We start from the raw sequence: 12230 nt of genomic DNA on the forward strand, positions 1-12230 counted from the left end.
TGGCTGAGCTGAGAGATGGGCTTAAAGGAGGAGGAAGATGGACACAAAGAGATTCCCACAGGTACTGCTGTGGCACGGGCATGCATTGACTGCAGCAGGGCTAGAATTGAAATCTAGAATCCCTATGCCACGTAAAGATTTACCTATCAACAGGGAACGTACCCAAATGTTGTCACTTTGGAGATGCAAACGTTGCTAGTGTGAATAGTTCTCTCTGCAGCTCGGTTTTCTCTCATGGAAATGAAGCTTGATAGACATCAGAGTGGTGGGTCCCTGAGCAATCCTAGATGGTCACTAACCAGTTACATAACCTCAGGAAATCATATCACTTTTCTGTGCTTTTGTCTCTTCTTGTTTGTCTTGTCTGCCTGGAATGGCAAGTTTTAATGTGATTAAAGTAGAGAGTGATTATCTCTCGATCTGTGTGTGTAATATTAGAGTTCCACGCTGGAGTTCCCAACGTTCTCAGCTGGGACCACTAGGTGCTGCTGTAATATGAGTAATTAAAATAATAACTATTATTAAGGAAATTGCATATATTCTTACTACAGGCTGTTTCAAAAAGCCTGAAAGCCAGAGAAAAAACTTATTCTAAACCTGCACATTTTTTGAAAAGTAAGAACCGAAAGACCGATTATTCACTTCACTGGTGCTCAAAATTTTTCCTTTTACCTTTTGCAGCTCTGCACAAAAAAGCTGCAAACACCTTCCCCCTTTAAAAAATATGCTGAACAAATGCAATTTTTTCCTACTCTATTTCCATTTTTAAGCCCAGCTTCAGCAGCTTGTTATTATGCAAGCTCATCCAAATCATTATACTCCAAAATCCTTGCCAGCTACACAGTCGTGCATCTTATTCACGTACTATTTGGATGAGAACAGAAAGGCAAAGTCCTCAGCAGGGGGGATCATGACTGGAACTGCAAGTGATTCAGTAAATGCATGGTGATGCTACTGAGGCTCAGATTTTGTACCTGTCCGTTCCAGAGCCTTCTGAGGAGGCTTTATCTTAATAAATGTAGTTGACTAGCCATAAACACAGTACAAGATTAATAAGACTCTGTATGAATCACAGTCACAAAATGCTTCTTGCCTGAGAGTATGAAAATGTCTTTAAGCAGCTGCCAACTCTAGCTCAGAGAGCTATATGACTAAAGTGCTATTTCTGAAAGTCTTGGAGTCAGTGCATCTAACTGGACTTTACAGTGGACAATCCAAAAGGCTATTTATATTCAAAAATAATTTGGCAAGTCTTGTTCATCAAACCAGTTTTCCAGACACAAAGACTCCACTTAAAAATTTGTTCTTGGATTTACTGCCCTTAAAAATGAAGTTAAATGAAATTATCTGGATCATCATCAGAACAGGTCTGCTAAGGCAGTTCTGGGTTAATTGGAAGTGATGGAGTTTTGCTGCTGGGTTACCTCAAGACCCAAAGTTAGCGAGCACAGAAATGAAGTGACAAACACTAAGCACATGTGGAAAAAAAAGTACCAGGAACACTATATGAGAATTAGGGCTTTATGGTAAACATGGGACAGAATATTCACAGTTTAAATAAATCATTATTAAAAAGCATCTTAGGAAAGCGCAGAGGTGCCAACACAGACTAAAAATATATTTTATTCTTACCATTTGAGACTGGCTCCGGGGACAGCCATTGATATCTTCAACCTTTTCATTTGCTAAACAAAAACAGTGAGGAGAAAAGCAGAAGTAAACAATGAGATAAAACTTTCCTTTCCACCCCCTGGCCAAAAAAAAACCCCCCAAAAACCAAACCTAAAAACCAAAGAAAAAAAAAAAACCAAAACAAAAAACCAAACAAGAAGAGCAGAAAAGACACAGCAATAAAGTGCACAGGGTTTTGTTGACACAGAGCTCCTTTCTAAGTAAAGCTCAGTCGTACAGTAACAACACTCTTGTTAGCAGCAGTTGCTTCCACATGCCAAATCATGCAAAGGGGGAAGTGCGAAGGAGGTCGCTGCTAATTCTTCAGCCCCTGCAAAATAACTGCTGACATGAAATCTTCCACAATTGTCTTTGCAGGGTCAGGATACAGTTTCAAGGCATCCCAGAAAGTATGAGCCACTCCAACTAACAAAATGCACACATGGGAGACATATGGTTTAATGGAGTATTCATTTCTGACAATTCAAAGTGTGTAAGATACAGTTCTGGCCATTTAAAGTATGGTTAAACAGCCACTTCCAAACATGCTCACATAAACATATTTTTTAATTAAGACAAGGATGAACCACACAAATATCAGAGACATATGGACCCAGTCAAACTGTATTATTCAGGGTTCATCTTATTGTTAAATACATTCAACTTGAATTATATATTCCCCCATGCAAGGAGTCAGCTCGCAGTGCTTCTCTCAGCCGTGGTCTTACCGATGATCTGGATGATTTCTGCTAGCAGAACTCCATCTGCAATGTCCTGTTGCAAATCCTTGATCAACCGCTTGTGGCCAGATTTTGCTAGGTAGTGGTTAGCCCAGTCAGTGTAAATCTGCAGAGCAGAGAGGGAGGGCAAGGGGGAGAGGGGGAAGAGAGAAAAGAAGACAATAAAAATTCTTAAAACAAATGTTGGCTTGCACCAGAACTATTCTGGATCACATTCCCATTTAAGAAGTCAGCACCAAAGGAAACAATTTTAACGTTGTGTTTTTTTCTTTTTTTTTTTTTTTTAAACAGCCATGTCCCTCCCCCTGCCATTCTCTGGTTTATTTTAACTTCAAATGATTCAGGCTGTTTCATGAGGGTTCAAACTTGCTGTGACCAAGCAAAATTCCCCTTATGACTGTAAAGGAAACTCCTGTCGTAAATCAGTCACATCTACCGCAATTCCACCTCCCACCGTGTTTCTACCTCTACGCACGCCCCACCAACAACTTTCACACTCCGGGGCTGCCTAAGAGAAAGTGATAGCAGAGACGCGCGCCTGTGTTTTGGGAATTCATCGGGTTGTCGCTGATGATCCGGCGCCTGGCGATGTCTCTGTGACACTTTCGGCAGTAATCACCGTGTCCCGCCGTGCGGGGACAGGTCGTTCGTCCCCTCGCCTACGGTTCAGCGTGCTGTAATGTGCACGGAGGAGACTGAGAGCGCCAGATGTACAGTAGTCTCATCGCTGGAATTAGAGTATATATTCTGGAAATATGCTGCGTCCTTTCTCCGCCAAAAGAGGAGGGGGGGGGAAGGGTGAGACTGAGCAGCACCAAATATTTAGCAACAGGCAGCGCAAAAAATGGCACTCATTAACAAAAGGTTGAAAAGGACCAGCTGAACTACATCCTCCAAATTAAGGGGGGTGGGGGGTGTGAAGAAAGGTTGAAGGCATTTCATAAGGCGTATATGTACACAGAGAGAGCATTTGGTAACACACGCAGCAGCCACACGAGGGGAACCAGGTTCTCTTAGGGCGAGGTGAGAGGAACAGACACCTTCCCCTACGTACAGACCGAAAGAATCGTGCAGCCCGAGAGGTGCTGCCACCATCCAGGGTGTCCCAGCACCCAGCGCGCAGAGGCAGCTCGGACTGGCGGAGCGTGGCCCGGGGGTGTCACACAGCTAGAGGGTAGCAGTGGCCCTCGGCAGCCAGCGCTGGCTCCCTTTTGCGGGGTGTCCGTGGACTCTCTCCTCACCCCAGAAAAAAGGACTTGTACAGAACCTCCCGCTATCGTGGGATGTTACCACTGAGGGAAAGCATACCTGTACAACAGCATTACTGTGTAAGCATATCTAATATCTAAGGTTCTTTCCCTGCTGAGGATATTGTTTGAAAATGTTGAAACTGCACCTCTTCCATAAAAACAACATGAGCTCACTTTATAAACATCCTTTTATTTAACCTCACAGACCCTTGGGAGGAAGGGGTCAGAATCCCACTTTGTGAACAGAAAAACAGAGGCCAGAGCCATTAACTACTTGCTTAGTTCACCAAGGAAATCTGTGGCAGAGCCAGGGTGGGGAAATGGATGCAATTCCCAGTCGAGAGTCTCACCCAGAGAACCAACATCCACTTCCCACCCAGGGAAAGTATCACTGCTCAGTCCACGTTCACTTCCTAAGGACTCCTTCGCTGAGTACTTTTGTCACAGATTTTCTCCCTCTTCTAAAAGAGACAGAGAATTGTAACTTGTGTGGTCTGCCCTATTTCCTCCCATATTCCTGCAGGTGGATCACCAGCTGGTTTGCCATAGCTTTCTTGACAGCTTTAGAACTTTAAATAACTCCACAGAATTAACCTGTGGAAGCGGATTCAGCTTTCCCACAGCCAAAGGATGCTGCTGTTAGATGGGGCCCTAAATTTCCCTGCGGCACCCAGAAGTCTGCTTCAGTCACCTGTGTTTTCACCGACTGATATTCTTTTTTTGCTATTACAGATGAGTGACATGAAAGGCTCCATTAAAATGTTTTTTAAAGCCAACTGTAGCTAAGAAAGTGTTTCTTCAACTGTATAACCGTATATAATGAATGCTAATGTGGAGTTTCTAAAGGTTGTATAAACACATATTTAGAACAATATGAAATCATGATGATAAAAGATGCATACCACACCTATAGCATCATGTATTCCCTACTACTAGTATTTCAACTTCAGTCATTCTTCTGAAGCAATGTCTCAGAAATATTCTCTGAGCTATTACTATAAGCAGAACTATTTTCTGTGTTCCAGTGAAACTGATCCACTGGAACATACAGAATTTAATACCCACTAATATTATTTTAGGTTAGTTTCACATTACAAATAAAAATACTTTACCAAGCATTTCCTTTTTCATTTGTCACACCCACACATAATCTGGTGCACCAATCCTAATTTTGACTACAATTTGAACTATCCTCTCACTAAGCAGCCAGGGATATTTCATTCTAGCAGCTGCTTTGCAAGTATCTAGTATTCAAAGAATGGACTTCACACACCCATCCACCCCCTTCAAAATTTTCTTTTCTCATTAATTTAAAAGTGACAAGCATAAAGAATGTAAACAGTGCTTTGTAAACAAAGGTGGATAATCCACATAATTCCAAAACTTTACTAATGGTCAGTATTTTGATAATAATGCAATGGCAGAAAAAAAATACTGGGAGGAGGCAGTTGTAAAAGAGCTTTTTCACTTCAGCAGTATTCTAAAAAAAATTTTAAAAGCTGAAGAGTTGTTGATGGAGACAATATAACAAACCAACACCCCGTTGGCAGTCAAAAGTCACATTTAATTTCCACTTTTTCTGTAGGGATCACCACTTGCTTCTGGTTCCCCCTTTCCCCGCAGTTAGCCCTTCTCATTCATCTCATTTTTCTGGGGACCCAACTGCTCGGGAGTCAGTTTGAAAAAATGAAAAGCATGTAGACAGACACGTGAAATTATAAGAATGTACACATGCCACTATATTCTTTTTACATGAAATTCTCTGATGCGAATATCATGAGAAAGAGAGAATCCCCCTCCACAGTTTTTAAGTATCAATGTGACTATGCACCTTTTAGAAATCTTATCTTAAACTCCTCAGGGAAACATAAAGCGCCAGTGTGCATCATCACTGACAGCACTCAGTTTGCAAAGGACAGAAAAGTCACCCAGAACGGAAGATAAAAAATCAGTAACTTAATGCAACAGGCTGTTTTTTAAGGACGCTCCTCCTTCATTGGGTGCTGAGCACCTCTAAGGAGGAGCTGTGCGTGCTGCCCCTCTTTTCAGACCTAGCAATAGTTCCTTCCGTCTCGCCTTAATTGTGCAGTCAAAATCCTCCGATCTTAGCTTTTTCTCTGATGAGGCTGTTTCGGAGAGGAACCCAGACATGAGGGTTAGTTGTTGCAACACTTCCTCCCCGCTGCAGTCACCCTGCCTCGCAGCTCCGCGCTGGGCCGGGCTGCTGACTTACTCATTTCCTCCCCAAATTTCCTCTCCTACCACCCTGCTTTACAGGCACGTCCGACCGGGGAGTATTCCACTTCAACGCCAGGCTCCGACGGCGGACAACGTACGGGAGAGCCGCGCTTATCTGCGCCGTGGAGGACCGGTCTCAGCGAGACGATAACGGAACAGACCCAATCCTGTGTTTGTGTGGTCCGAGCCCCGTCCCGGCGCCTGGGGATTTAATCGCTCGCAAGATGAAACAGGATTCGGCGGGGCAATCCGAGCTCGGGCACAGCCTGCTCATGTTAACGATGGTTTCCCCTAGCATTCCTCAACCGCTCGTCATGCTAACCTTCAAGAGAGTAGAGGAAATAAACTCCGATACCCAAATATAGTTACGAACTTCACCTCGATACTTCACACGTAGCTGTAAGGGGCACTGCAGGGCTGCTTGGCAGGATCCGTAAGGAAACAGTACACCTCGTAACGCCGTAGTTTAACGAAGTGAAAAAGAGAGAGGATCTCACAGGTTACTGCCTTTCTTAGAAAATGCTTTAATCATAAACCGTGTGATTATACATCAGGCAGTGCTGTAATGCATCCTCTTTAAAATTAATACAGAAGTGTTACCACCCACAATCAGCGTCAAGTGGGAAATGTCAGATGGATTTTGGAAGTGCTGTCAGCCTAATGCAATAATAATGCATGACACTTCATTAGTGTCTTCCACAAAATCATCTCAACATGCTTTCCAGGCACAAATGAGATCACTCCCATTTACTTATTATTTCTGTAGATGTAGGGAAACTGAGGTAGAAAGGCTTTCTCGGCGGATTTTTTTTTTTAAATTTTTTTTAATGTGGCTCACTCAAGGGCACACAGGGCTGGGAATACAACCCAGATATTCTGAGTTGCAATCATTTCTTCTATATGCTTTTTTATCAGGCAGTTTTATAAATAGGCTTGGTGGGAAAATGCATATTCCAAGAATCAGGATCCTTCTGCATAGTTTTGTTTGTTTGCTACAGAATATTGAGTTTCAGATCTGAAAATGGCCTCTTGTTGCTATCGAGAAGACCGCTTTCCATACTTAGAGTATGCCTCTGTCACTCCCTTATGTGCCAATGCTGCTGCTTAGGAAGAACAACAGTTGCTGCCAACTGAGTTATGCCAAGACCTCAGGACAGATTTCCATGCCATTTAGGAGGATAGGTTATATTTGAAAAATATATAAATATTTGTGCACTATATGAAAAAGTTGCCTTCCTAGATATGTGAGAATAAACAGAGAGTATCCAGTTCTCATCACTTGTCCTTTCAAATACTCTCTAGGAGACAACTGCATCCTCATTCATTAGCACGAAAGAATTGAAATGCTGGCCCCCAGTGCTCACTCTCATGCTCTCTTCTGTGCACCATACCACCCTAAAACCTTCGGGCCTGGGGAGGCTTTTTAAGAACTCCATTTCTTTTTAAGAACTCCATTCCTCAAAAGGAATCTTTAGGCAACCGCAAGCTTCCCACAGGTTTTTCTTTCCTCTTTATCTTGTGGCTAACAAGAGTTAGAGAAATGGAAGAAGAACTTATCTATTACAAAAAATGTTGCTAGCAGTACACCTGGGTTGCAATGGTTCACAGCAATATACGATACTACTTTTTAGCACAGCAGGACTCTGTCTTTTATTCTATGTTTGGATTGTAACAATACATTTCATAATCTTTTTTTTCTTAAAAAAAAGTTTGGAATCAAGGGAAATGAAACTATTAAAAAGCCCCAACACCAGAATTTTAACAGTCAGCTGAAGTGAAAATATGGCACTGTTAACTTAATAAAAGGTCTATGTGACTTTCTAGTGTAATGTATTTAGTCTGCTTAAAATGTTGCCTTTGGAGACAACTGAGAGTTGGTAGCGCTTAGAGCTTTTCACCCATAGATGCTCGTTCAAATCACGCTTGTAGAAGAAGAGATTGATGACTTGTTTCTGTTGTTCTCCAGTATGCTACAAAATGGGCCGTAAAGGCTGTATATCTGTTTTCTGGGCGGTTTTCCAGTGTGTGGCCTACCCTGGTTGTTGAATACCCAGCACAGCCAACAGAACAGTCCCAGAGTCCCTGATGAAGAGGATTTGCCAGAGGAGAGGGCATGACCACAACTCTAATTCAACGTAGCTATTCTTGGCTAATAAATTGTGGGTAGCAAAACACGTGTTGGAGAGTCCCTGAAGCTGCTTGTATTTATAAAGAGAAGCTGGGCAACACATTGACTAGCATTAGAATAGGGGGAGGAAATCAATGAGATGCCTTTCTCCTTCCCACTGCCTCTACACTAAGGAAAATTTAACTGGAAGGCAGGATCTGACCTTTTAAATATTTTCTTATTGAAGGTTATTTCTCTAGGTTGCAAAAGAATAATTTATTAGTTTCAGTCCTCCACTTAACAAGGAAAAGGGCTAACTTTGAAAACAATGGTTCACATTTAAACCACCATAAGAGAGAGATCAAGCATCCGATTTATGTCCGGATTTAACGGACTATAGAAAACACACTGCGACTCATTTGCTATAACGTAAAGCTGGGGGCTGGGGGTGGTACTTTTTGTAATATTCAGCAAATTACATGAGAAGAAAAAATATTTACACAATTAAAAATATATGGCCAGAAAATTAAACTAGAATGACTTAATTTATAGGCAAAATGGAAGCCAATGCATTTCATTTAACAAAATGAAATGAGTATTAAGTGACATTCCACAAAGCCCGTTTCTAAATCCCACTGAGCAAATGAGAACAATTATGAGTTAAGCAATAGAAACCATTTAGAGGGATACATACCAATTAACCAAAATGTCAGAATCCCTATAATATGATTCTATTTTGTAAATACCAGCATGTATCCATCAACACTACTCAGTAATTTTCAGATAAAAATACAATTAAATAAAACTCCACTAATCTCAACTAAGAAAATGAGTAGAAACAATACTCTTCAACAATCGCTGGCAAGGTTTAGATGACTTAGCCAGCTTTAAGGGGGCTGTTTTATATTTCCAAGCTTCACTTACAGTTTGTGATCTAATCACCCAAGTAACATTTGTACTGAATGTGCTCTCTTTCTTCCCATTTCTTACCAAATCCCAACTCAGAATTAATTTAATACATGTGTTTGAGGCCAATATTCACCAACGGCACAGGGGCAAGACTCTGGATGCATCTGTGCCAGGTGAAATGTAACAGTATAAGCCTCTCTGAGTGTGTATTTGTGTGTAAGGTTTGCTAAGTGATTTGTACACTGCACAGTTAAAAATCCAGCTCTTTAGAGAATGAAATAACTCGCTCATCCTTTGAGAAGAATCATACCGATTTGCTTTACAGTTTAATCGTACCTTGTTCTTTATTGCCTTACTGCAGCTACTCTTCAGTCCTGTGCAATAGCAATAAAGTACCACGGGAAGGAGCCAGATATTCATCCTGCAGCTGAGGGGACCCAACCAGGCAGCTGCTCCTCGCACACTTGTGCTGCTGCGAAGCGATACTCGTTAAGGGAGCAACACCACCGCAGTTATTAATAGTGGCCTCGAGCTTTCGGAATTAACAGGAGACAACACGAAGTGCCACACAGAGCAATCCTCCAAAACAGCTAACCTTGAGCTTTTCTGTTATAAATACTCTATGTGCTTGCCTGTACAACTTTGGAATTATTTCTTAGATATGTTTTTTAACTTTAAAGTACATTTCAGCAGGCATTTAGTAAAAGTACAGTAAAATACAGGACCTATTATTCAGTACAGATTTACATAAAACTGATTAAAACTAATATCTCAGTTAATTTTATTAGAGCGAGGAAGACCAGGATTCCCTGCTGGGCCTAAGTGTTACACCTAGAGGCACCACTCAGAACATGAATCCGTCTTAGCATTTTAGTTCAGATAAGGAGTGTGCTTCTAAAGGCAGTCTCCTATCGCTTGTTGTGCTCTCTCAGAGATCCTCTTCACATGAAATGAAACAGAGAGATGAGCTGCGAGAGGACTCTGAATACACCCCATTCACTAACCACCATTCAGTCCATGCAACAAAACGAGAACTAATCCAAGCAACCCTCCATCCCCAAAATGTGTACCTTAGGGATGCTGGTTCCTTAGTGCCAAACTGGTTTTCCCTACAGAGCAACCCTTCCTGCTAATATTGATGTATGTGTGTCCGATAGAAAAAGCTGCTGACTGTCCTGCGTAGGGAGACACACACCAAGATGCTTCTGTAAGCTGGTGTGATGTTATATAGTGACAAATATAAGGGGAGGACGTGTTTTGGTCTTGAAAGTGGTGATGCGTGAAGAAATTAATTTGACCAAAAGGAGAGTGCCAGCATTCTCCAATACAAATAAATGAGTTGAAAAAAATGAAAGTCCCTCTTTCTCCTATATGTGCGCGCACGCTTGAACAACATCCGAGCCTGCCCAAACTGGCACGGCGGCTGTCTGACAGCTCCTGGCCAGAGACATCTCCCTTGGAAGAAACAGGTGATCTGGGAAGGAGCACCCGTGCCAGTCCAAAGGAGGAAGGGTGAAAAGAAAACCATATTTCTACTTTTCTGGGCATCTAGGACAGCAATTATGGCCCTCTGCACCAGAGGCCCCATTCCATTCCCCTGAATGAGACTTCCTAGACACCAAGGCTGCATTAATCTTATGTCTCATACGTATCTTGTCACTGCCAGGATAAGTTTCATGACTAGCCCTGCAGTCACTTTAATAAACAAACCCGCAGTAAGCAGAGGTAAGTTTTCTGTAAAGGGAAAAAAGAACTGAATTTGCACAGGTTTCCTTTGTGGCTCACCAGTATCGTGACAACACAGAAGAACAGAGAAAAAACTTCTCTTACGTGACTAGAAATCCCGAAGTAAATTGCAGAACAAACCCATCCCTGCTTTGTTGATTCCTTTTTTGTTCACAAGCAATAAGCCAGCCTTGGTACCAAGCAGACCATTCCTGGACGGAGCGGGCACATGCCTTAGCAAAGCAGCAACAGGACTCCTCACATGGAGCTGAGGAGATTCCACTGTGAAACTACTCCAGATTTTCCATCAAAGCTCATTTTAAGGATTTATAACTTGGACTGAGACATTCTTTCCACACTGCGATTTGGCTTTAAAGAACTTGGCCCGGGGATCAAAATAACCCTCTTTTCCAGCACTTCTTTTTAAGTGTGGGAAGGCAAATTTCTGATATGTAAAGATGCAAAAATATTAGGACACACTTTTGTTCTTTTGTTGCAAGAAAACAGTGGCAAATAAGACCGCAACTAACTTTAAATATAAAGTCTCCATCTAGCTTGTATTTTTTCAGGCTTAGAAACTGATTTGAATTGTCTGGTTTCCTCTCCTGTGGAAGAATGGCTTTGCAAATCAAAATAAACAAAATAAACTGTTCGCTTTCTGAGCTACATATTTTAGAACAAGACACTTTAACTCCTGCTTAATTTTACTTCGGGCTTTGATGTTAAAAAGTTGTTTGTCACCAACTTTATAATTTTAATATCAATCAATGTGTTGCACATTCAGCACATCAGTCAGGTGCCAAAGGTATCACGACATTAATATTAAGTAGATATGTTAATGATTTCAAGCATAAGTGATCTAGGCCTCTTCTTACTGTCATTAATTTCTGTTAAAACAGGTCTTGGTGGTGAATGTGTGCGTCGTAATGGTCATGTGTATGCAACCATTTTGCCTTTTGCTACCTAGCTGAAGCTTAGGGAAATGAAATTATGCTTACACAGATGACAGCCTATACACATACCTCTTCAGTTCAGGAAATGTAAAACAGTGTTTTAGGACTTGAAAGACTAAGGACGCAGCTCACTACATTAAAAATACCAGTTTGGGACTTATTTCCCTTTGATCACCATTGAAAGCACTGCCCAAAACAAAGGTCTACCCATTCTGATGATAATACTTAAATCAGCCATCATCCAGCATGACAAATTTTATGTATGAAGTAAATTCTGCCACACAGTAATCTTAAACAGCAAAGAGGTGATAATAATCTTACCAAAATTTCTGACAACAGAACTTTTCATCCCAAATAAGACTCAACATTATGTTCTTCCTCATTTCTTAACAAAAGACCTGTCTCATATACAGCTTCTGTAACACAACCAGTTCTGGAAGGACTGCGCAATGGAAAGAAAAATGTTCTAGATTGCTACTAAAACCGTTCTGAACACCCTTACTTTCTCTTATAAAAGGGGAGATTTGCCTAAACACTTCTAGTGAGGGCTCTGGCCGCACATCACATGGGAAGAGGCAGTGTCTCTGGAGTGAGGTCCCTGTGACCTGGGGACTCTCCTTCACCTGTGTCCATCTGC

At 41.7% G+C, this 12230-nt stretch overlaps 1 protein-coding gene across 12 annotated transcripts in view; it reads right to left on the bottom strand.

Moving 5' to 3' along the window:
• NAV3 (neuron navigator 3) overlaps positions 1–12230 on the bottom strand; it is a 557756-nt gene that overhangs the window by 188787 nt on the left and 356739 nt on the right. For 11 of the 12 annotated variants that reach the window (XM_069773360.1, XM_069773359.1, XM_069773362.1 and 8 more), the window contains 2 exons: positions 2400–2517; positions 1633–1685 (listed from right to left, as the gene is read on the bottom strand). In XM_069773360.1, coding sequence (XP_069629461.1) covers positions 1633–1685; positions 2400–2517 — 171 coding nt within the window. Of the gene's footprint in view, positions 1–1632; positions 1686–2399; positions 2518–5894; positions 5999–12230 lie in introns of those variants that run through there. The other variant, XM_069773363.1, reaches the window with a different exon arrangement.

Source organism: Haliaeetus albicilla, chromosome 28, assembly GCF_947461875.1.
Source record: "Haliaeetus albicilla chromosome 28, bHalAlb1.1, whole genome shotgun sequence".
NCBI classification, from domain to species: domain Eukaryota; kingdom Metazoa; phylum Chordata; class Aves; order Accipitriformes; family Accipitridae; genus Haliaeetus; species Haliaeetus albicilla.